This window comes from Varanus komodoensis, unplaced genomic scaffold (assembly GCF_004798865.1).
Source record: "Varanus komodoensis strain SLA01 unplaced genomic scaffold, ASM479886v1 scaffold3, whole genome shotgun sequence".
NCBI lineage: Eukaryota > Metazoa > Chordata > Lepidosauria > Squamata > Varanidae > Varanus > Varanus komodoensis.
Genome location: NW_025335761.1, coordinates 48,297,019 through 48,319,013, shown reverse-complemented (window position 1 = coordinate 48,319,013; position 21,995 = coordinate 48,297,019). Strand labels below are relative to the sequence as shown.

At 39.3% G+C, this 21,995-nt stretch overlaps 1 protein-coding gene across 1 annotated transcript in view; it reads right to left on the bottom strand.

Moving 5' to 3' along the window:
- The window catches only part of PAPOLA (poly(A) polymerase alpha), a 76,300-nt gene that overhangs the window by 18,705 nt on the left and 35,600 nt on the right, over positions 1–21,995 (bottom strand). The window contains exons 6-16 of the mRNA XM_044437160.1: positions 16,931–17,040; positions 16,512–16,565; positions 14,764–14,875; positions 13,416–13,505; positions 13,175–13,313; positions 11,246–11,318; positions 9,651–9,771; positions 8,775–8,859; positions 5,074–5,127; positions 2,957–3,076; positions 1,941–2,050 (exon numbers count right to left, since the gene is read on the bottom strand). Coding sequence (XP_044293095.1) covers positions 1,941–2,050; positions 2,957–3,076; positions 5,074–5,127; positions 8,775–8,859; positions 9,651–9,771; positions 11,246–11,318; positions 13,175–13,313; positions 13,416–13,505; positions 14,764–14,875; positions 16,512–16,565; positions 16,931–17,040 — 1,068 coding nt within the window. The remainder of the gene's footprint in view (positions 1–1,940; positions 2,051–2,956; positions 3,077–5,073; positions 5,128–8,774; positions 8,860–9,650; positions 9,772–11,245; positions 11,319–13,174; positions 13,314–13,415; positions 13,506–14,763; positions 14,876–16,511; positions 16,566–16,930; positions 17,041–21,995) is intronic.

Here is a 21,995-nt window from a genome sequence, read left to right as displayed (position 1 = left end):
ACATCAAGGAGCACCCCCAAGCTATGAACCTGCTCCTTCAGGGGAAGTGCAACCCTGTTGAGAACAGGCTGAACACCCCCCTCCTGTCTGTTTAGAGGAACCACCCACCAACAGCATTTCAATCTTGTCTTGAATGAGTTTCAGTTTGTTAGCCTTCATCCAGTCCATTCCTGTAGCCAAACACCAGTTTGGCTCAGAGGTGATCCAAAGCCTCACCTGCCGATGATTAAAAGGAAAAATAGAGCGGCCTGCCACCAGCATTTTGATAATAACGCACTCCAGAACTCTGGATACCCTCACAGCGGTTTCACGTAGCTGTTAAACAGTATGGGGGACAGAACAGACCCCTAAAGAACTCCATGATGGAGAATCCACAAGGCTAACCAATATTCCCCAAGCACCAACTTCTGGAGACAGCCTCCAAGTAGGAGTGGAACCACAGCAATGCAGTGTCCCCCACTCCTATCTTAGCCAGTCACTCCAGAAGGATACCATGGTCAATGACACTGAAAGTCCCCAAGAGATCCAGCAGTATCAAGAGGATTGCATTTCCCCATCTCACTCCTGGCATGGTTCATGATACAGGACGACCGAGGCAGTTTCCATCCCAAAACCAGGCCTGAACCCCAACTGAAATGGATCCATTTAATCAGTTTCATCCAAGAGTGCCTGAAGTAGACTGGCAACTATCCTCTCTAGAACCTCACCCAGTAAAGGAAATTTGCCACCAGCCTGTAGTTGTTCAAATTTTCCAGGTCAAGGGATGCTTTCCTGAGAAGTGGTTTCACCACTGCCTCTTTAAGGGAACACAGGACCACTCCCTCCCAGCCCAGCTTGTTACTCCTTCCTTACTGGCTGTTATAAGCCAGGAGGGACAAGGATCCAGCAGAGAGGTGATTACATGAATCAGATGTACTGACTGAAACTCATCCAATAAACCTGGACCAGACTGTGCTCTGTGCTACTGATTCAACTGCTCTAACTCTGGAGTCCAAGTCCCAGTGAAGGCAACAGATTTTTTTTCCAGGAAGCACCCAGCAAGTAAATTGCAGAGGGCCAGAGATAGTTCCAAGGTGTCCCTGGTGCCAGAATGTCATAAGCACTGGATAACCTTGAAAAGCTCCGCTGGACAGCACAAAGAGTATTGAATATAGAGAAAGTGAGGCATTGTTTCTCTGCTGCCCTCACTCCCTCAAAATATACCCAAGTGTAGGCACATACCAGGTTTCTGTCATTTGTACTGGGAGTTCCCATCTGGACTCCAGCCGCCCCCTAAATTGTTTTATTGCTCTCAGCTCTGTGGTATACCCCAGAGTTGAAAGGGTTGTACAATACAGAGGGTGCTTAGGTGCAATTGCGTCAACTTCCTGGGTCATTTCTGTATCCACAGAGTGACCAGAGCTTTAATAGGAGCGCCAGTCATGTCAGCTGGAAAATCCCACCATCCAAATCCATTAGCCTCTGGGTGTGGACCATCTTAATGGGTCCCCACACTTGTGGAGGAGAAAAGCCACTAAAGTCTAAATCTCATAGGCAGTGATCCCTCCGTGACAAAGGGACTGAGTCAAACTCCCGTCACACTCAGAGTACCATCCTCAAATCTGTTGAGTAGATCAAGTCTACAGTATGTCCTGCATGAGAAAAAATGAGAGAGAGAGAGAGAGAGAGAGAGGGAGGGAGGGAGGGAGGGAGGGAGAGAGCGCAAGCATGAACCTCCCTCCCTGATCCTCATCTCTACTCTGATGTTGAATCAAGTACTCCGGTGGGCACAACTGGGAGAGACAAATTCCTCCATGTCTTGGCTATACATGCCAGATCAGCTTCCTCATGCATGATTAGATCATGGATGAGAGATGCAATTCCAAGGATTTTTAAAAATCTGAAACAAAGCTCAATTGCTCAGCTGGCACAGAAGAGGAATTTCCAAGAGTCAAGCTTACCAGTGTCTGTAAAAGCCTGAATGTCATATGTAAGATCAACACTCAGATTTTCAGAGTTTTCAGTTTTCTTAAACACCAACCCAATCACCCACATTGTACGAAACTCTTCCCTAGAAAACAATAAAACAGAACACCATCACAAATGAGAATAGTAGCAATTCTAAAATGCAGGTTTTGGTGAGAGGCTGGTAGTTTACATGTAACCTGGAATGCTATTAATAAATGAGATTATCAGATTTGCACTTCTGACAATAAGTTGTCTTCAGTATGATATAATAGATTTTTAAACCTACTTGGCATACTTCAAGTCAAACAACACATTACTCTAAATGCACAACACATAACTATATCCAGTCTGAATATTATTAGGATGTATTTTTTGTCTGGACCACAGCAAGCAGGGAGGTTCAAACTTTTCCCCTCTATTCCCCAAGAAAATCAAACCAGCAATTAGCCTTAGGAAAAGAAACACACTGATGCCAATAGACATTCCCGCCACCGCCCAGCTCCCCCCACACAAACAACTCTTCCTTATACCATCAAATCCAGTAAGGCTGCAAAAGTCATGCAGAATTCCAGGAGTGGAAAGCAGCCCCAGACCACCCCCAAAAGTTGTACTGATTCCCATGTTGAAAATTGTTTCCTATGTTTGAAGACTCCATTTAGAAACATAAGAATATGGAAATGTCTTCAGAATGGTGTATAAGCTATATTTCAAGACAAGTAATCCTTTTAGTAACAATAAATGGCAATTGTCCCTTTCCATGGTTCAATTTTCAGTTGCATTAGTCTAGCATATCGCTATTTTATCTACTGCACAGCAGGTTGGATCCTGAGCTGCCCCTATATAAGAGAGTGTCGGTATTCAAAAGGAGTAACTGAATTCCTTTTACAAATGATAGTTCTACATTAAACAAAACTGCAAATATTGGTGAAACACAAACATAAACACCTGCATGTCTGTTTGCTTTCAGTAATATTTCTTCCAACAGACTCATTAAGAGGAAGAGCCTTACTTGTCAGGATTTTCCTTGGGTGCTGGGAATGACTGAGGATTTACATGAGCCAGTGTAATGAATTCATTCTTCTCCAAGCTTCCCACTAAAATACGGATTTTTGACTCTACCAAGCCAACCCTGAATGAAAATAAACTTGTTAATATTTAAGAAAATATGGATTTCCTATTGAGAAAAGTTCCAATATACTTAATACTGAAAACAAAGGGTTGTATCAAGTTGTATCTGACCGACAGAAAAAAGCATTTCCCCCTAAATCTACTCCAGAATTTTTGGCAGGGCCTCAAATTGGGAGATAAGACACATGGGAAGGTCCATTTATGGTGTTAGATAGTGCCCTACCACAAATGGAGGTTTTTCCAAACACTGAAATAAATATACCAAAATGATTTGCTTAGAGTCATTTGGAAATGGATGGGACTACTTTCATGAAACATGCATGATAGGTAGAGGGGCAAGCCATTCTTTCCCCTGACCCCAGATCCTCAAATTTTCTTCAGGACTGGGAGGACCCTCCAAAACATGCCAGAATGACATAGGTGTCTGTGGGGGAATAGTATTTTCTGTCAGCAGCCATTCTATTGAACCAAAGGGCCTTCCTCGAACTTTATCTAAGTTCATGAACATAATTTTTAGGCAATAGTGAATCTGCAATCCATTTAATTGCTTTATTTTTTTTTCTAATTTTCCAGGGAATTCTCCCCCCATTCAAAAAGTTACACTTTTAAAAATCAGCTACTCAAATATTAAACATTTACATTTACTGGTTGAACAATGTGATTGTGGGCAAAGAATGGATTGCAACTGCAAGGTGCATATTTTAATTCTATGTTGGAAAAAAGCATTATCTGCTTTTACCATCTACTTTTAGCTGTTTTAAACATGTATTTGTTTTTTTCTTATTTTATGACATTTTTATTGTATCATCATTATTTGGTTTTATGGATTGTGCAAACTGTCCAGAGAGCTTTGACTGCATAGAAATAAATAAATACTCCAAGTGTGCAGAAACAATTACTTCATTTTTCAAAAAGGCCAGCATCTGTTGGCACTTCAAAGACTAAATTATTTTGTGGCGTGAGACTTGTAGGTGAGTCTACTCATGCTAGATTTTATTTTTATACTGCCCAATTTATTCAGTTAGATCATTGATACTCTCTGCCAACAGCATATTCAAAGGTATCATTATTTCATTCATCTGTTTGTATACCAACAAACAGGCAGGGCTCTCTTTTATACATTACAAAATCACAGTGTATGAGTTTTCATTTAGGGATCCCAGATTAGAGCTTCTATTAAAAACTGAAAAAAAGCATTTGTAAAAAGTTAAAAAGCTGTAGTGTTCCAGTTGCAATACTCCCTTAAGAGCCTAATTCCAAACTTTTGTCTCTTCAGCATCATGTTAAATCTCTAATCCTACATAGCAGTTCATAACATGGCGTTTATTAACTGGGAACTCAACTCAGTGCAACTTATTTCTGAGTAGAAGGTATAGCAGCAGGCACACACCTTGAAAGTTTAGTTTATAACAAGCTTAAAATCTTAGTTGCAAAATGCTTGCTCTGTTCACTTAAAGTTTTAAACTGCTAGTAGGCCCTAGAAGCCCCATCAAAGAAAGAGAATTATCTACTATGGCTTTAGAGGATTCTTTTCCTCACTCCCAGCTTCTTTCAGGCTTGCAAGACTTTTATTCACAGTTCAGACTCAGCAAGTCCTTTCACCTGCTAGCCTGAACTATAAGGAGGTGAAAATACAAACAGTAAAACAAACACAAAATACTCAGTCTATCAGCAAAAACAGGCTATTCCCACTATGCCTTCAGAGACTTACCTGGGTTCCTGCATCCCCAAATCTTTAGAGCATATGCTAATAATCCAAACAATAGTAAACCTTAAAGCATGTCTGAGTCTCACTCTAACTAGTTTATTAAGAGTGGATGGATGGGAAGGGACACTGGCCAGGCCTGGGAAAAGCAGCCACCAGCACACTCATGGCAGGCGCATGTGTAGATTCTTATGTAGAATACTGACTATCTATGACAAATCGAGAATGGCGCTTACAGATGAATGAATCCTAAAGCGTTTAGAAGGTGGCGGGAAAATCCTTCAAATACTCACCATTCTAGTCGCTGTTTTTCTGTTGGTGCACTTGCTAGAAGTACAATGTAATGCCTTTGAAAATAAAAATATGATACACTAAATTTGAAAATTTGGTTGATATTGTGTATATTTTCCAAAATCTCAATGAATTTTAGTATAGTATTTTAAAATTAGTAATGCCTTCATTTTCAGCAATGTAAACAAACAGTTAAGGGAAGTGAATATTCATTCTGTCTAAATTGTAATTGATACTCAGATGACCCTTAAAAATTCATGAATACATAATTAACCTATCTATGAACAAACACTTATTCTGATAGGTTCCATTTCTCAGAATAAATATATATTAACAGAATTAGTAGATAAGACTGGCAGAAAAACTGCCCAACCATATATGTGTAACTAGAAGGAAATAGGTTAAATGAACATTACATGTTCTACATTTGAAAAAAAAAATATTGGGAGGATAAGCATTAATCTATCTCTAAGCAGAGAGAACCAGCTATTAGTATTTTACCAATGTTCTAAAATCTGCTATTATCAAGATCCATACCAACAAATTAAGCAGGATTAACCAATATTCCAGATAGTTCCAGAATGTTAAATTCATGAGCCAAGCAAAGCCTTTGCAAAACTCTTTGCAAAGCAACACTGCAATCCTGAACATACCAGCCTCAAATGTGTCCTGATGTACAGGTGGAAATACTTCATTCATTTTACTGAATAACAGATCTATCACATTATGAAATGCTCACAATCATCTGCTCTCTTCTACTAAAATGAATGCAGCACTATTTGGAGGGCCCAGGAACTCTCTACATTTCTTGGAATTTCTGTGATATTACAAAATTGTACAAGGAAGGAGCTAAGATTCAGCCATGTGCCAAAATATGCAATAGTAGCTCATATCTATTTAAGTACTTGATGAAATTTATGGCTGTAAGAACTTTGAGGGGAATACAGGTCAAGACATTTCTTATATTTTAGCCAATCTTGTAAAATGATGGTTGGGTGATTTGTAGGGGAAAAGCAGGGTGATAGCTTAGGCATCACCGTCCTGCCCAAATGTCAATAATTGTAAATGCCGCACTTACATTAGCATTTCATGTAAATCCCAAGTTTGGGATCACAATTTGTCAGTAGTGGTCTTGCAGCAATGTTAGAATGATCAAGACTTTGAAATAATTTTTCAAAAATAAATAAAATTGCATTCTAGCATAATCTTAAATTCTATAATCTTGTTCTTGCAAACATTTACAAGTTAACAACTAAACGTCAAAGCAAATAGGGGTTTAAATAAATCCATGTTTACAGCTCTTCAGATGGATAGCATTAAAATTAAAAGGGCAAACAGGAAAAGACTTCTAAGTGTCTGAACATTTCCCACATAAAAATTTTTGGCTTCCGTTGGACTGAACCACTGCCACAGTCTGGGCTGACATCAACTGCCCTGTGAGAAGCAGCACCTGATGCTGTTGGAACTGACTGTGTAGTTTGCATGTCTGGAACATGCGGTTCTTTCTACCTGCTGTATTTTATAAATATTTTAAGCCACACTGAGAACTCTAGTCAAAAATGGGATATTAAATCAAATTTAAAAAGATAAAAGGCTTTAGAATCTTGGGGCCAATTCACACAAATTCTTTTTGGGGTAGTTACTATCATGAAGCAACTTTCTCCCGCTTAGTTGTAGGGTAGTAAAAGTGAGCCTGTTCACATTATACAAAGGTGCAAGACAGCACAATCAGAAGTCAAAGCTCACCCCGTGCACACATTTACACTTTTCAAACTCCATTTTACTGTAGCATTATTGATTGATATTCCCCTTGTGGTTATTCTGCACTTTAATAACTGTGTGAATTGGTTTTAAACAAACCGGTTTTATGAAGCATGATTCATGTTTGATTCTTTTTTGTTTCAGGTAACTTAATAACAAGTTTTGGGTAATTTGGGAAACTATTCATGCTCTACTATTTGGCTTGCAGCCAGGAACATTTATAAATAGAGGCAACAGGCTGGGGTCCTAGAGTACTGTGAGAACAAAACAGTTATGTGTAGATGGCACATCATGTTGTAAAGAATAATCTGGGTATTCAGGTAAATTGTTAAACTAGTGTACAGAAAAATATGTTGAAACATATCTTTGGACAGAGACCAAATGATATCTTTTAAAGTGAGGTTGATTTGACAAGGCAACAGACCACTGGTTTTCATATGAGTTTGTAGCCTGGGTATCAGTCAAACAATTTAATCACCTGTGGAGCTCAAGGTCTTGTAATAATTGGCCTCAAACATTTATCCTAATGGAATGTTTGAGGGATCTATATAATTAGTTACTTGAGCAATTAAGCCAAGTGGTTTTTATACAGAACACTGCTGAAGAGATGCTGTGATCACATCTAAAGATTTCTACCCAAATTGTTATCATCAATCAGCTGAGGAAAATGGCCTTTCAAATAAGAAGCATTGCTCTTTATGCTTTACTGTGCAGGGAAAGGCTGCTGTTCAAAGAGAGTGCACACTAGGGATACACAAACTTCTCAATATGCCTGAAGATGTTCCCTGGATTATGGTCATGGCCCTGTGGAAGCTGTTACAGGAATATTTACATATTTTTTACAACATGCATTTACATCATGTTGCCACCTTGTGACAAATTCTTTAGCAGTTTTTTGTTCATCATTTAATACCTAGACATCAAAAAATGCTTTGTATCACCTTTAATCTAGTTTGCATCTAGTTTATTAACTTTTGCTTTTTGGACAGTAATTATACCAGTCTGGCAGTTATATCTTTTCAGTATCTAATCCCCAAACATATACTAAAAGGTAACTTTATTTCATTTTCCCCAATCTAGCTGTCACAAAGAAAGTTCTTATTTATGATGCATAAAAACTAATATTCCATGCATTATCTAGAAGACATAGTGCTGGCACTAACATTCTAACATGTTTGTCTTTCCCATATACCTAATATCACTGCCTTAGTCAAAAAATATGCACAGGATTATGCCCTTTAAATATACAGAAGACAGCAAACTGAATGTTTGTATTGTTTTAGGTGGCCTAAAGTGCAATCCTATGCACAGACAGGAACAAGCACTACAACTCTCAACATGCCTCAGCTATTGACACAACAGGATTAACCTTCCAAAATTGGTTTAGGAGTCTAACCTTTGTTAACCCAAGAGTTTAATGAAACAAAACACAGACGCATTATCAAGGTTAGCAGTCTTCCTTTAATGGGAGCTGTATAGCCGTTAGATTAATACATAGCCACCCAATACAGAAAATGTTTAATTCTCAGCTTGAAGTGGGATATCAGACAATTTTAACTGAAGGTAAATAAGATACTTGCTTTTTTAATAATAAATTGTTACATCTTTCACCAAAGTACAAGATACATTCAGCTGGTAAATAGCTGAAGTATCATTAGGAACTCTTAATATAATTATCATTTTTCAAGAACTCTTCCAGAAGAGAGTTTAGGCATAACTTTCAGTCCTTTATTAAGAATGATCAACAGTCCCAAGTATCTCATCTCTTATCCAGCTGAAATTGTTAATATAGCCCATTGTCATTAGGTAAAATTTGGTCGATGGTCAAATCACTATTGGTCTATTACAACAGTAATAAGTCATGTTAGCCAATTTAAGTAAGTTTGAACAAGTCAAAGATTAATCTATTTATAAACCAGCTGTCATGCCATAAAATACATACTTGTATTTTTGAAAGAAGTTTGGAGCTTCAAAAAGTTTGGACCACTCTGCCTTACTCAGCAAAATTTCATCTGTGATAGCAAGACCTGAATTATAAAAACACATTTCAGCCTTTTCACACATATACGTATTTCATTTGAACAGTTGCATAGAAACATAAGAACATTAAGGAAAGCCATGCTGGATCAGACCAAGGGTTCATCTAGACCAGCAATGTATGCATACATTGCCTACCCAGTTTATAAATACTGTAAGAATATGTAAATAGAAATATTACACTTACGTAACCAAATTCTTTTAAGTAGGGATTATGGAACAGTTTGCTCCTGATTTTGTTAATGAGATATCAGAAGAACCTATAGCTGACAGTGACTTATTTTGATCAGTTTTCTAAGGTCTTTTTTCGCTGCACTACCCAGTCTTGTAAAAGGGAATGGAGACAATCTGTCTCTTAGGTATTAGTTACATCCAACTGGCTGCTTAAACACCCAGTTGTACATACTGTGATTGAGAACAGCTTAAGTGATTAAGATTGGGTACTAAAATGGCCACAGCACCTTTCTTGATATGCCTTTGTTGGTGAGCTTACCAATTACTATAGGTAAAACTTGATCAACTACCAGCAAAGAAAATACTGGACCATAAGAACGCAACGGGAAGCTAAAACTGGATAAGCAGCTATACCTAAGACTGCTATTTTCCAGTCTATTAGAAAACATTCTTACAAAAACTTCGTATTTAGGAAAACCATGAGATTCACAAAAGACTTATATAAACATTAGCAGACTGTCTGCATTCAGGTCATCAGTATAGAGCACATATAACCTAGGGCAAAATATTTTAATTCTTTCAGGAATAGATGTTCAGATTTACTTACCTTGCTTAAATTCTTCAACCATGACCATACGTGTAGAAACGGACACATTGTAGGTAGAGTTCTGCTGGGGGTATGCTGGTGTAATTATAGGCATAAGATGGTACCTATCACTGGGGTTTACCTATACATAACAACAGCCAATCAGTTTTCTTCAAGCACATTCAAGGCAAAAAATTTGGATCTGTCCATTGAAAAACTCCCAATGTTGCTTATGAAATTTTATATTGATAAGAAATGTGTGACCAATTTTAAATCATTACTATCTTTATTTTAAATACCACTAGTGGATAATGTCAGTAAGTTGATATATATTTACTTCAAATTCAAAGAGTGGCGAATGGAAGTTTAGTCGGCTTTGAGAAATCAAAATTAAGAGCTGTTTTCCAATTGCAAGTGAACCTAAAGCTAGTCTGCCTATGATCATGTGTCTGGAGCAACACCTCAGATTCCTGAGCAACTTTTGAGACCAGGCACTTTGCTGTCTGAAACCCATTTGTAATATATGGTACGATTTATTCCTGTAGTATATTTGTCAAGAAAAGCCAATTAAAAAGAAAGACTAGGCACCCAACAGGACCAAATGTGTTCAACATAACCTTTATTTAGAACAGTATGTCTGATGAAGGAAGGAAACGAGGAAGGAAGGAAACGAGGAAGGAAGGAAAGAAAAGTGCAGATGCATTTCAATACTTTTAAAGTTGCAATGTTTAAAGTTGAAACCCTACTGTTCCCTTACATTGTTCTGTTTAGCTACTTTAGTACAAAGGGCTTGTATTCCATACTGTTCATATGCCAAAGGGTGACAAGGCAAGAGGAATGGTAAACAATCATAACATTTGATGTGGGCTTTTATTAAAGTAAGCTCTTAACTAAATACAAAAACTGTACAGTCTCTTCATATACATGAATTTTGCTTGTGTTGGTCAACCAACGGGCTCCGATTCCAAGTACTCCCTGTAGTCACAAGACTTATATCCAGCTGGGTTTCTGCAAGCCCAGAATTCAACTGAGAAAGCCACATGTAATGGGGAGAATAATACCCTAAGTATGAGCCCAGCGAATTGTTCAAGAGCAGATAATCCTACAGCACTGCTGAAACTGAGGAGATATAGACCTAATCAATGCTGAACAGAAGATCACTGGGAGTTCCACGAAAGCCTCTCTGAACTTTCTAAAAGAATAACTGGACAGAATTACAAACACCATGCTATTTTTTCTTCAGTATTAGTAGCTGCTTACAGTGGATATCTGTGATGTAAGTGCACTACTGGGTCAATTCAGAAGCTTATTTCTAGTCTGCTAGTAGTCATCTACACTTAACGGTATCAAGGAAATCAAATGCTGAGGGAATTTGTACAATCTCTAAGCTGAAGTATATTCACATTTCAAGTCAGAGCATTTAGGAATTTTCAGTGAATTTTCAGATTGTGCTTTAATTTGGGGAAAAACTAAGCCACATTCTACATTTTATAAATAGAGGTGCTGTAAGTCTAACTAGGTTTTTGAATTTCTAACAAAAACTGTTTTCCTAGGGCTTAAGCAGTTTGTTTTACTTAACAGTTTGATCTTATAGGGGGAAAAAATAATACACTAACCCTTGGGTCCCAAACAGGCAAATTAAGATTGCATTCTTCTGGCTGTTTCAATAGCACTGGATTTGGCCATTCCCTGTTTAGAGAGATTGTAGCACTGAGTAAGAAAAGCACTTATAACAATCAAGCAAGAAAGCACGTTTGAATGTGAGCCTTCATTTCATACACCAGATCCAGCATCAGACAAAGTTTCCTTTCAAAGGAGATAACTGCCGACTCTAGTTTGCTATTACGGAATGAATTTTGTTTCAGTCAGTACCAACAATTTTCAAAACAATCTGGCAAATGCTACATTTTTAAAACCATTTATCTTCAACCATTCTTGGATCACATTTTGAGACTGCTTGCTACTATTATTTATGGCAAATATTTTAACATTTACAATGAACTCTGAGAAGAATTTGAAGTCAGTGAAGTATTCTGGTGGTACAGACCACAGTATTTGGCCAATGCATGTGAGGAGTTAAGCTGGGTGAAGAATGTGTAGTCCTCCAAAAATGAGTGGACTGCCACTCCCATCAGCCCTACTTAAAGTAGTCAGTATTGAATATGACTGGAACTCCAGTCCAACATCATCTGGAGGTTGACATGCTCTCCATCCCTGCTGTAAATTAAACCCTTCCCTCACAAGAGACTCAGCTTAGAAGCTGCTGTAATGTGCAGATTGACCCCAGCACTACTACAAAGTATTTTTCTCTTTTAAATTACCTAGTTTTAAATGCTACTTTCATCCTGCTCTTTAAGAACACTATTTTTAAAAAGCTGCATGGTAGGATATGTTTCCCATATACCACATTACCTATTTGTTGTGCCTTTGAAATATTTGGCCAGGCTGAACAACCAGATGTATGGACCCTTCTATAAATCAATAGTACATGTATGTAATATTTCATAAAAAGCCTTAATTCTATTTTTCTGACCCATACAGCTCTGAAAAAGCCAAGCAAGCTCTTTCCAGAGAAATCAAACTAGGGAAAAATGCACAGCTGTCTAGGGAAAACTAAACAAGAATAGAGGAGCTATGAAGCTACTAGATGTGAAGAATAAGCTTAATAAAGAGTTATATGACAAGAGTTACTATTAATCCAATTCAGCAAATTAATATTACTGATATTAAATGTTCAAAGGGTTCAAAAACATTTCGGATATTGGTGAAGAATAGCTAGTATGGTTTGTGCAAAACACTCTGCATGTTTAAGGTATCACGTCTATATGAAAGTATATGCTAAAACTCCCTACTTTTTATTTAAACGCCATTTTGTTAATATTATTTATTTATTTTATTTTTATGGCCAGGACGTCTCCAATTATATTATATTGTTTTATATTGTTATTCTTTATTTATTGTTGTAAGTCGCCCCAAGGCTTCAGCAAATGGGGCAGCATAGCAGCTTCCTAAACAAACAAATAAATAAATAAATACTTGAGGATCTGGAAGTATTTCCCATTACACAAAATACCTGCAGTCAGATCACCATCAAGCATCTCAGTTATTCTATGAAACACGAGCAAAGGAAACACAACATGCATGGACCAGCAATTTCTGTGGCCTATTCATTTACCATTACGGTCCCCACTTCACTAGACCGTGCTATTTAGGCTAGGTATGTATGTTGTACCTTCTGTGGCTCTCCACCCAGTTAATCACTAAAATGGATGGAACTACAAATCAAGAGATCACAGCTCAAGAGATCACATGTTTGCTTTTAAATGCTTACAAAAAAATAAGCAGCAGCTCTGTATGGAAAGCTATAAAATAAGACCTGACAGTTGCCCATGCCTGCCGAAGTGTCTTGCAATTCCTTGGGAGGATGGTTAATAAATAAATGCACCTCTTAAAACCTGTTACCATCTGAAGGAATGCCATAGAAACAACACTAAAATTCAGGGTCTATAATAAATTTTATTTTAGTGTAATCTAAAGAGACATACCATTTAGAAAATACCAAGAAAAATTTATGTACAAGAGTTGATGCTATTGCATTTGGATAAAGCTGGCAAGTTCTTGCTACTAGCATAGCCCAGGAAACTCCACCAAGGAAACCTAATATATTGGAATAGATGTTGTGCCCTGTTGTTGAAGAAGGAAAAAAAAGACAAACATTGTTAGTCATTTTAATTTAGCTGTAATGCAACATCTTTTAAAAAGTATGTTTTGTAAAACTCCACTTACTTTTGGCCCACAGTTTGATAGCTCTCAGTGTTAACCTGAAATTGTCAATGTTTGGTACTAGATGGAGAATTTCATCGGTTACCCTGCAACCTAAAAGAAAGAAAATATATTTTTTGTCATTAATTCTAATGATGACACATTATACAATACTGGGAAACCTTAGCAATTTATTACCTTATTTTTCTTTTCTTTGAAGAACAATTTTGCATCTAATTTGTTTTCCTTCCAAGTGGGCCAGAGACTGAGCATTCAATTCTGAGAACTAGCTGACGGATTTCGTATTAGATTTTAAAGCATTTTCTCCAAAATGCGAAATACAAATGGACTGAATATAAAAAGTTGCCAAATCAGAGCTTTGTACTGAATTGCACACATTTTAATAACATCAATCTTAGGCTTTGTATTACCTACTTAGCTATCAAGATCACACAAACCAGCTGAATGATTCTATTCAGACATAAAGCATATAGGAAAGACAGAACAAAAAGTCACAAAATCTTGAAGCTTAAGTTTGTTTCCTGTAGCTTATCTTTCATTTACTGAAAATTTACTACCACCTCAAGGCAATGAAAAATGCACCCTATCCATAAAACAAAAGGCTGCAAAAATCTTGTGCACACCTGTGATTCATCACATAGTTATCTACCACTTTCGCATGTTCTCCAGTTATATTCCCTACCAATACATTCCTGCCATCTGTTGCCCAACTGTCCATTACTCTCTTGGATAGGATGTGAAAATAGGAGTGGAGTTAAGCACGGCTCTGAATCTCCGCTGTTATTAAGTTTTCACACTACAAGGTAGCCATTAGTATAAATGATTGTTTATGCCCATATTTCACTCCCATTACAAACTATTGCAATATTACATTCACTTACTTCATATCTGAATGAAAGAACTGCCATTACATAGAAGAATATGTATGCTTGCCTCAAGCCACATTAAGAAAAAAACAGAGTGCTGGATTAACCTACCCTAAATCTGTTCTATACTTAAAACAACTGAGACCCAATACTAAATAAACTCTTTCATAATTGTCCTGATTAAGAAACTTCAGTTTCTTACAGCGTGAAAAAATAATAAAATTAGCAGTCTAAACAGCTTAGTGTAGTAATAAACAATCATTGTGTTTAACAATCATTACTTTATCGGTGAGCTGCATCCAGGCGTAGGGTATCCTGTTTAAATCAGCAGCACTTAAATTAGTCTTAGTATAACTAAGTATGAATCCATCAGATTTTATCTGAATGATTAATATGCAATTCTAAAACAGATGGCATGCAAAGTATTGAAAACCTTTCTTCTCAATTGTACTAAAAGTTTCCAAATCAAATTATAACATACTTACCATTAAGACTTCGTATGCATCTAATGTCTAGATTTTTAAGAAGGCTATCATCTCGAAGGTCTAGGTCTTCAGGAATAGTCTGTAGCGCTAATCGAGCAAACAAGATATCAATCTAAATAAGTAAAAATAAAGAAGGAAATAAGTTCTCCATGAAGCTATGCAAGTCACTCAGTGTAAGAACACAGCAAAAAACTGGAATTATTTTAGGAATTTCCAGTGCCACTGTATAATAAAATTTCCTTCAACCTGTATAGCCAGGGAGTTTAAAGATATGTTATGCTTATTAGAATATAAAACACACGCCTGGCAGTTGCACTGTCAGTGGCTGGGCTCAGGTAACACAGCTGAGTGTGCATTGTTGTTGACACACTGGTTGCTGAGTTATGTGGAATCAGCCATGGTTGCTCATAAAACACGCTTCGTTCTTGAGTTGTGAACTTTTGGTTGTTCATACTTAACAACTTACGATTTGTTAGCACGATACAACACATTGTTCAATGAGAATCCAAACTCAACCTTTCAAAAATTATTTTTCCATTGTAAGAGTTTAACAAAACATAAAAAGGGAACAAAAACATATCTAAAATAGACCAGGTATCTACAAAAGCAAGCATTCACAAATGGTGCCTATGTACCATCCATTCAGATGCTGAAATCATTCTCAAGTCTTTTGCTCACTGCATTATTTTTATTTTATTTATTTATTTATTTATTTATTTATTAAAACATTTTTATGCCGCCCCATTCGCCGAAGCCTCGGGGCGGCTTACAACATAGATAAAACAAGTTAAAATCCATATAAAATAATCTTAATTAAAACTCACATTATAAAATAAGCCGCCCTGGCCAGATAAAATTCAATTGTATTTAGCATTTAAAATGTTGCTTAAATAAAAAGGTCTTAGCCTGGCGCCGAAAAACAAATAACGACGGCGCCAGGCGGACCTCTCTGGGGAGCGCATTATAAGATATACATCTTTCTAATGTTGTAACATCAGTCTTTTAGCCATCACATGACTACACAAAATCCATTTGTGCTGACTATGCATTCCCACCTTCAATATGGACTGCAATTTTGTGTAAGCCTGGTCACTGGGCCAGTTTACATGGTCATTATTCTTCTGTGGATTATCTTATAATGTGAACCTGGAGAGGGAGGTGGCATATGTGAGGGCTAAACAACCAGCACATAACCCATGGACTATACAAGGGATGGGTGAGGACTGTTTAAGTTTTGCATAAACCACCCTTGCCATCTAATGTGGCAAGCCAAGGTGCCTTACCCCCATGGCTTGAATAGTGCAAAGGGCAGATGGACGTCACAATCTATTGTGGATTAAGTAAGCCTACAATTGACAATCTGGACAAACATTTCAGCATGCTTGGTGCTATTAATCTAGTACAGCAAGTACAACTGCATTTATTCATTAATGTTCTTTAACACTGCCAATAACCCTGCTTCAACATTCTGAAGCAGCAAAAAACTATGATGAACTCAAGTAGCACTTGTATGAAGCAATAGCTCTATGTAGGAGCTATCTCTGTATATGCTACAATTTATGTCACATGTAGTCGCTTTTTCCAGTGTGCCACACATTCATACAAATGACTCTCCTGAGTGAGGATGGCCTATACATGAGAATGAGAGCAGTGCGCAAGTGTTACCTGGCCTTTTAGGACCAGGTTTTTCTAAAGTGTAGATTATGCAATGTGTGTTATGGGAGTGAGTCTGTCTAATTTTCTCTTACCTCTATTCCATCAAAACATAGCTTGATAACAGGAACAAATGCTTCTTCAACAGCCTAAAAAACAAATATTTTGCAATGAGGGGCATTTGTGCAAGATATACTCAGAAACCTCAACTATTTAAGAGGCTAGGTCAGATGGCTTGCTAGACCTTTCCAAACACTGATTCTGAGATAATCAATTTACTGCAGTATGCTATTGCTATAGAAACTGAATTTTAGTATAAAAACATAAACTATGCCAAGTCTTAGATATATATGACAAGCTTTTAGCATCTTCAAAACTAGCATTACCTCTTTTTAAAAATACCTATAAATAAGTTAGTTCTCAGTGTACAATTAGCATATCATTTTGGGGGATTTATGTTGTTTATAAGTTTTTTATGTGATATAAAGGATTCTTAGTAGAAGAACCTGCATACCCGTAAGTCTTTTACTTCTTCCTGTAGTTTCAGTTTTTCATAAAATGAGGTGAAAAAATCACTCCTGTCCACATGTCTTGGTGCCACACACAATGCATCAATATCAGCACCTAAAACAAACATCCATAAACATTAGATTGCATATAAAGCTTATCATAAAAATACAATAGAAGTAATTGCTACCTTTTAATACAAATCTGTTCATTTCCATACTACCCAACAGCCAAAGCTCTCTGGGAAGTTTACATCAATGTAACAAATAAATACAATGCCTAACAAGTTTATATAGTATGTTGAAATGTACAATGTACAACATACTTTCAATGTACGTTGAAAGTTTAATTTCATGTAACTTTCACATCAAAATTTGCCATATGGAAGCAGCAACTCTAATCCAGCTATCAGTTGCTCACCAAAATCTATAACAAATCAGTTTAAACAAGACTCAAACTAGCTATTTTAGTTCTGAACTCATTGTAATGAAAAATTGCTAGTCCTAATTTAAGCTCCCGATATAACAAATATTTCATTATTTGAATATCACATGGGAAAAAAGGTTATTTTAAATTTTACTGGAATGATTTTTAACTGAAGTGGAACTCCAACACAATAATTTGGAAATCCATTACCAGGATTGACAACTGCTCAAGAAGTGTGTATTTCTGACATTTAATTATGTTTGGAAGCAAACCTATGACTCTTTCAATAAAAATACTATTAGATTCCACTTGTGACAGACAGCATGTATTTTATATTCTCTATTCTGATACCTCTGTGTAAAGTAGTATGTATATTTTCCTATCACTACCACCACTACTACTAAAATGATAGTGTTCACTAAAGTGACAGTAACTCAAGGATAATTAACAGTTTATGGCTTTTTAGAAGATGGGCATTTTACTGTATACCATATAATAGCTTCAAGCTCCAAACCTTTTTCCAGTTACCTGGGAATAAGCTTCAATGAACTTAACTAGATTTTTGAGCAGATATACACTGGCCTACTGTGAGTCTCCCAAGTATGCATTATGTGAAGACAGGGAAGAACTGCAGATGATCCAATCACCCTGATAATACACAATAATAACTTGAATCAGGTATTACATCTCACTGTGTTTGGTGTGTCAAGGCCATGTTTTATATAACTAGGCAAGCGACAGTTTCTGTTGTAGTAGCAGGGAGAAAAAAATAAGCTAGACAAAAGCTTTCTGAGACCTTTATACTTTATCTATGCCTACTGCAGACAGATAGTAAGGGGAGGAGCCGTGCCATTAACTCAACTCGCTGGCCACAGCCAGCCGCCTCAGGGCGACGGCCCAACCAGCCGCCTCAGGGCGACGGCCCAAGGTCGTTGATGCCACTAGGGACTGTTCAGGACCCTGTAGGGACTGGGCTGGCCATAGACTCTGTGTGGGTGGGCTTTTGTAATTGGGTGGGTTGGAGGATTTTATTGTATTTTATTGAATTTTAATTGTATTTGAATAACTGTTTTAATGGATTCATGTCTGGCTGCTACTATGGGCAATGCTACTTTTGGGCAATGGTCAATATGGCGTTGGGGGTTTAACGTGTCGGCACAGAAAAAGGAGGGACAGATGGTTGACACCTGTTCCCCCTTCTGGTTATTCCACCAACTGGAAGGTTCCGGGTATGCTTATCAACTGTCCCTCAGGCCCTGACGGTGCTGTTGCTTAATGCCAGGTCGGTCCATAATAAAACATCCCTCATCCACGACTTAATTGTGGATGAGGGGGCCAACCTGGCTTGCATTAGAGAGATCTGGGCGGGAGAGAAGGGGGATGTGTTCCTCAGCTGTGCCCGCCCGGGTATCTGGTCCAGCACCAACCACACCCGGGGGGGGGGGTCGCTTTAATCTATCGAGCTTCAATTTCCCTTGCGGGGCTTCCTGTTCTCTCAAGACCAGGTCTAGAGTGCCTTTATCTGGTGTTGGCAACCGAGATAGATTGGGGATTCTGTTGGTGAACCGTGCACCCTTCTGCCCAACAGTCTCCCTGCCTGAGCTGACAGAGATCGTCTCGGACCTGGTGTTGAAGACTCCCGGGATGTTGGTCCTGGGGGACTTCAATCTCCATGCCGAGACTGTTCTGACCGGGGCAGCTCAGGACTTCATGGTCTCCATGACGGCCATGGGGCTGTCTCAACATGTCACAGGCCCAACCCATGAATGTGGACACACACTGGACCTGGTTTTCTCGACGGGACAGGAAGAGGGTGATCTGAGGGTGAGCAATGTATGTCTGACTCCCCTGTCATGGTCAGATCACTTCCTCGTGAGGTTTGAGCTCGATGCTGGCCTTTCCCTCTGTGAGGGTGCAGACCCTACTGTGTTGGTCCACCCTCAGAGCCGGATGGATCCAGATGGATTCCTGAAGGCTCTGGGGGAGTTTCCGGTTGATAAAGCTGGCACTCCTGTTGATGCTCTGGTTGAACTGTGGAATGAGGAAATGGCCAGAGCTATTGACATGATCGCTCCTAAGTGTCCTCTTCTGTCCAGCAGAGCCTGTTCATCCCCTTGGTATACACCTGAATTACGGGCGATGAAGCGGGTCGGGAGACATCTAGAGCATAGGTGGAGGAAATCACGGGATGAATCTGACCAAACATGCTTACGAGCTCATTATCGAGCCTATGCTGTGGTGGTGAGGGCAGCGAAGGAGAAATTCTTCTCCACTTCCACTGCTTCCTCACAGGGCCATCCAGTGGAGCTCTTTCAGGTGGTACATGGGCTGGTACATCCAGGCCCTAAGAAAGATCCTGTACCACCCTCGATGGCCCGCTGTGATGACTTCGCCCAGCACTTTAAGGAGAACATCGCTCAGATTCATCACGAGTTGGATTCCACTAGTGATTCAGATCCTCTAGGGAAGGTGCCAATGTCTCCGTCTGGTTAGATATTATTGGATGAGTTTCAGTTATTGCGGCCTGATGAGGTGGACAAGATGCTTGGACAAGTACATCCCACCACCTGTTTTCTTGATCCTTGCCTGTCGTGGCTACTGACCAAAGCCAAACACGGGATTGGTGCCTGGATCCTGGAGATCATCAACGCCTCTCTGGGGGACGGCCGGGTGCCAGCCTCTCTAAAGGAGGCAGTAGTCAGGCTGGTCCTAAAGAAGGCGTCCCTGGATCCAGAGATGGCTGCCAATTATAGACCGGTGGCCAACATCCTGTTTTTGGGCAAGGTGTTGGAACAGGTGGTAGTGGGACAACTCCAGGTACTCTTGGATGAAACTGATTATCTGGACCCATTTCAGTCTGGCTTCAGACCCGGGTACGGTACGGAATCTGCCTTGGTCGCACTGTATGATGACCTGTGCAGGGAGAGACAGGGGAAGTGCATCCCTGTTGGTCCTCCTAGACCTCTCAGCAGCTTTCAATACCATCAATCATGGTATCCTTCTGGATAGGCTAGCAGGACTGGGAGTAGGAGGCACTGCCTGGCAGTGGTTCCGCTCCTACCTCGACAGCTGATTCCAGAAGGTGGTGCTGGGGGACTATGGCTCTGCGCCATGGCAGCTATGCCATGGAGTACCGCAGGGGTCCATTTTGTCCCCCGTGCTATTCAACATCTACATGAAACCGCTGGGAGAGGTCATCCGGAGGTGTGGGCTGCGGAATCATCAGTACGCTGATGATACCCAGCTCTACCTCTCTTTTTCAACCAATCCAGGTGAGGCAGTGGCTGTACTGAACCGGTGCCTGGCCGAGGTAATGGGCTGGATGAGGGCCAATAAACTGAAACTCAATCCAGACAAGACGGAGGTCCTGTTGGTGGGTGGTTCAAGCTCCTGGGTAGGTGACTTGGACCTTGTCCTGAATGGGGTTGCACTCCCTCTAAAGGACAGCGTCTGCAGCTTGGAAGTGTTCCTCGACCCAGAGCTGTCTTTGGAAGCTCAAGTGACTGTGGTGGCGAGGAGCGCTTTCCTTCAGCTTCGGTTAATCCACCAGCTGCATCCCTACCTGGAGGATGATTGCCTAGCAACAGTGACACATGCATTGGTTACTTCCCGACTGGATTTCTGTAACACGCTCTACGTGGGGCTGCCCTTAAAGACAGTCCGGATACTTCAGATGGTGCAAAATAGAGCAGCCAGGTTGCTGACGGGGACTGGGCATTACTCTCACATAATCCCAGTTCTCTACCAGCTTCACTAGCTTCCCATCGAAGTCCAGGTTCAATTCAAGGTGCTGGTTATCATCTACAAACCCCTTAACGGCTTGGGACCTGGATACCTAAAGGAAAGCCTTCTTCCATATTTGCCCTCCTGCCCCGAGATCGGCAGCAGAGGCTCTCCTCCGGGAACCCTCCGTGAAAGACATTAGGAGGCAAAGTACCCGGAGGAGGGCTTTCTCTGCGGTGGCACCCTGCCTATGGAATGCTCCCCAGAGAGGTCTGCCTGGTGCCATCGTTATTTGTTTTTCGGCGCCAGGCTAAGACCTTTTTATTTAAACAATATTTTAATAACTTTTAATATCATCTAGAGGTTTTAATTTGCAGCCAGGGTGAACCTGGATTTTATTTGTATTATTTGTATTGTGTGTGTTTATTTTATGTAAGCCGTCCCGAGGCTATGTGATGGGACGGCATACAAAAATTCTAAATAAATAAATAGTAAATAAGGGGATTATGATGCATCAGCAACAAAGCCATGGTTTATTTCATATAATTAAATGCAATATAGTAATAGAGAATTAGGGTAAATTCAGAGTATACAAGTGATACTAAGAAAGACAATCCATAATGCTGGTTTCTGACAAACCTTACCAACTACTGAAGCACTGCGCCATCCTATACAGTCCTGTTAGGCCAGAACGCACAAGGTTGAAAATATTTTTAAGTGACTGCTTTGCAACAAAAACACTGGAATATCATAGAAGGCAGATACAAGAGTTTCAGTCAAGAAGCACCAAACAGCTATCTCTGCACTAGTTAAAGGAAATCTACTGAGGTACCTGGACCACTTGCAGCTTTGTACTACAATTAAGTTCCCATTAAGTTATGTGCCCTTGGATTGGAACTGAGGGCTTGTTTGGAGGTTCCAAT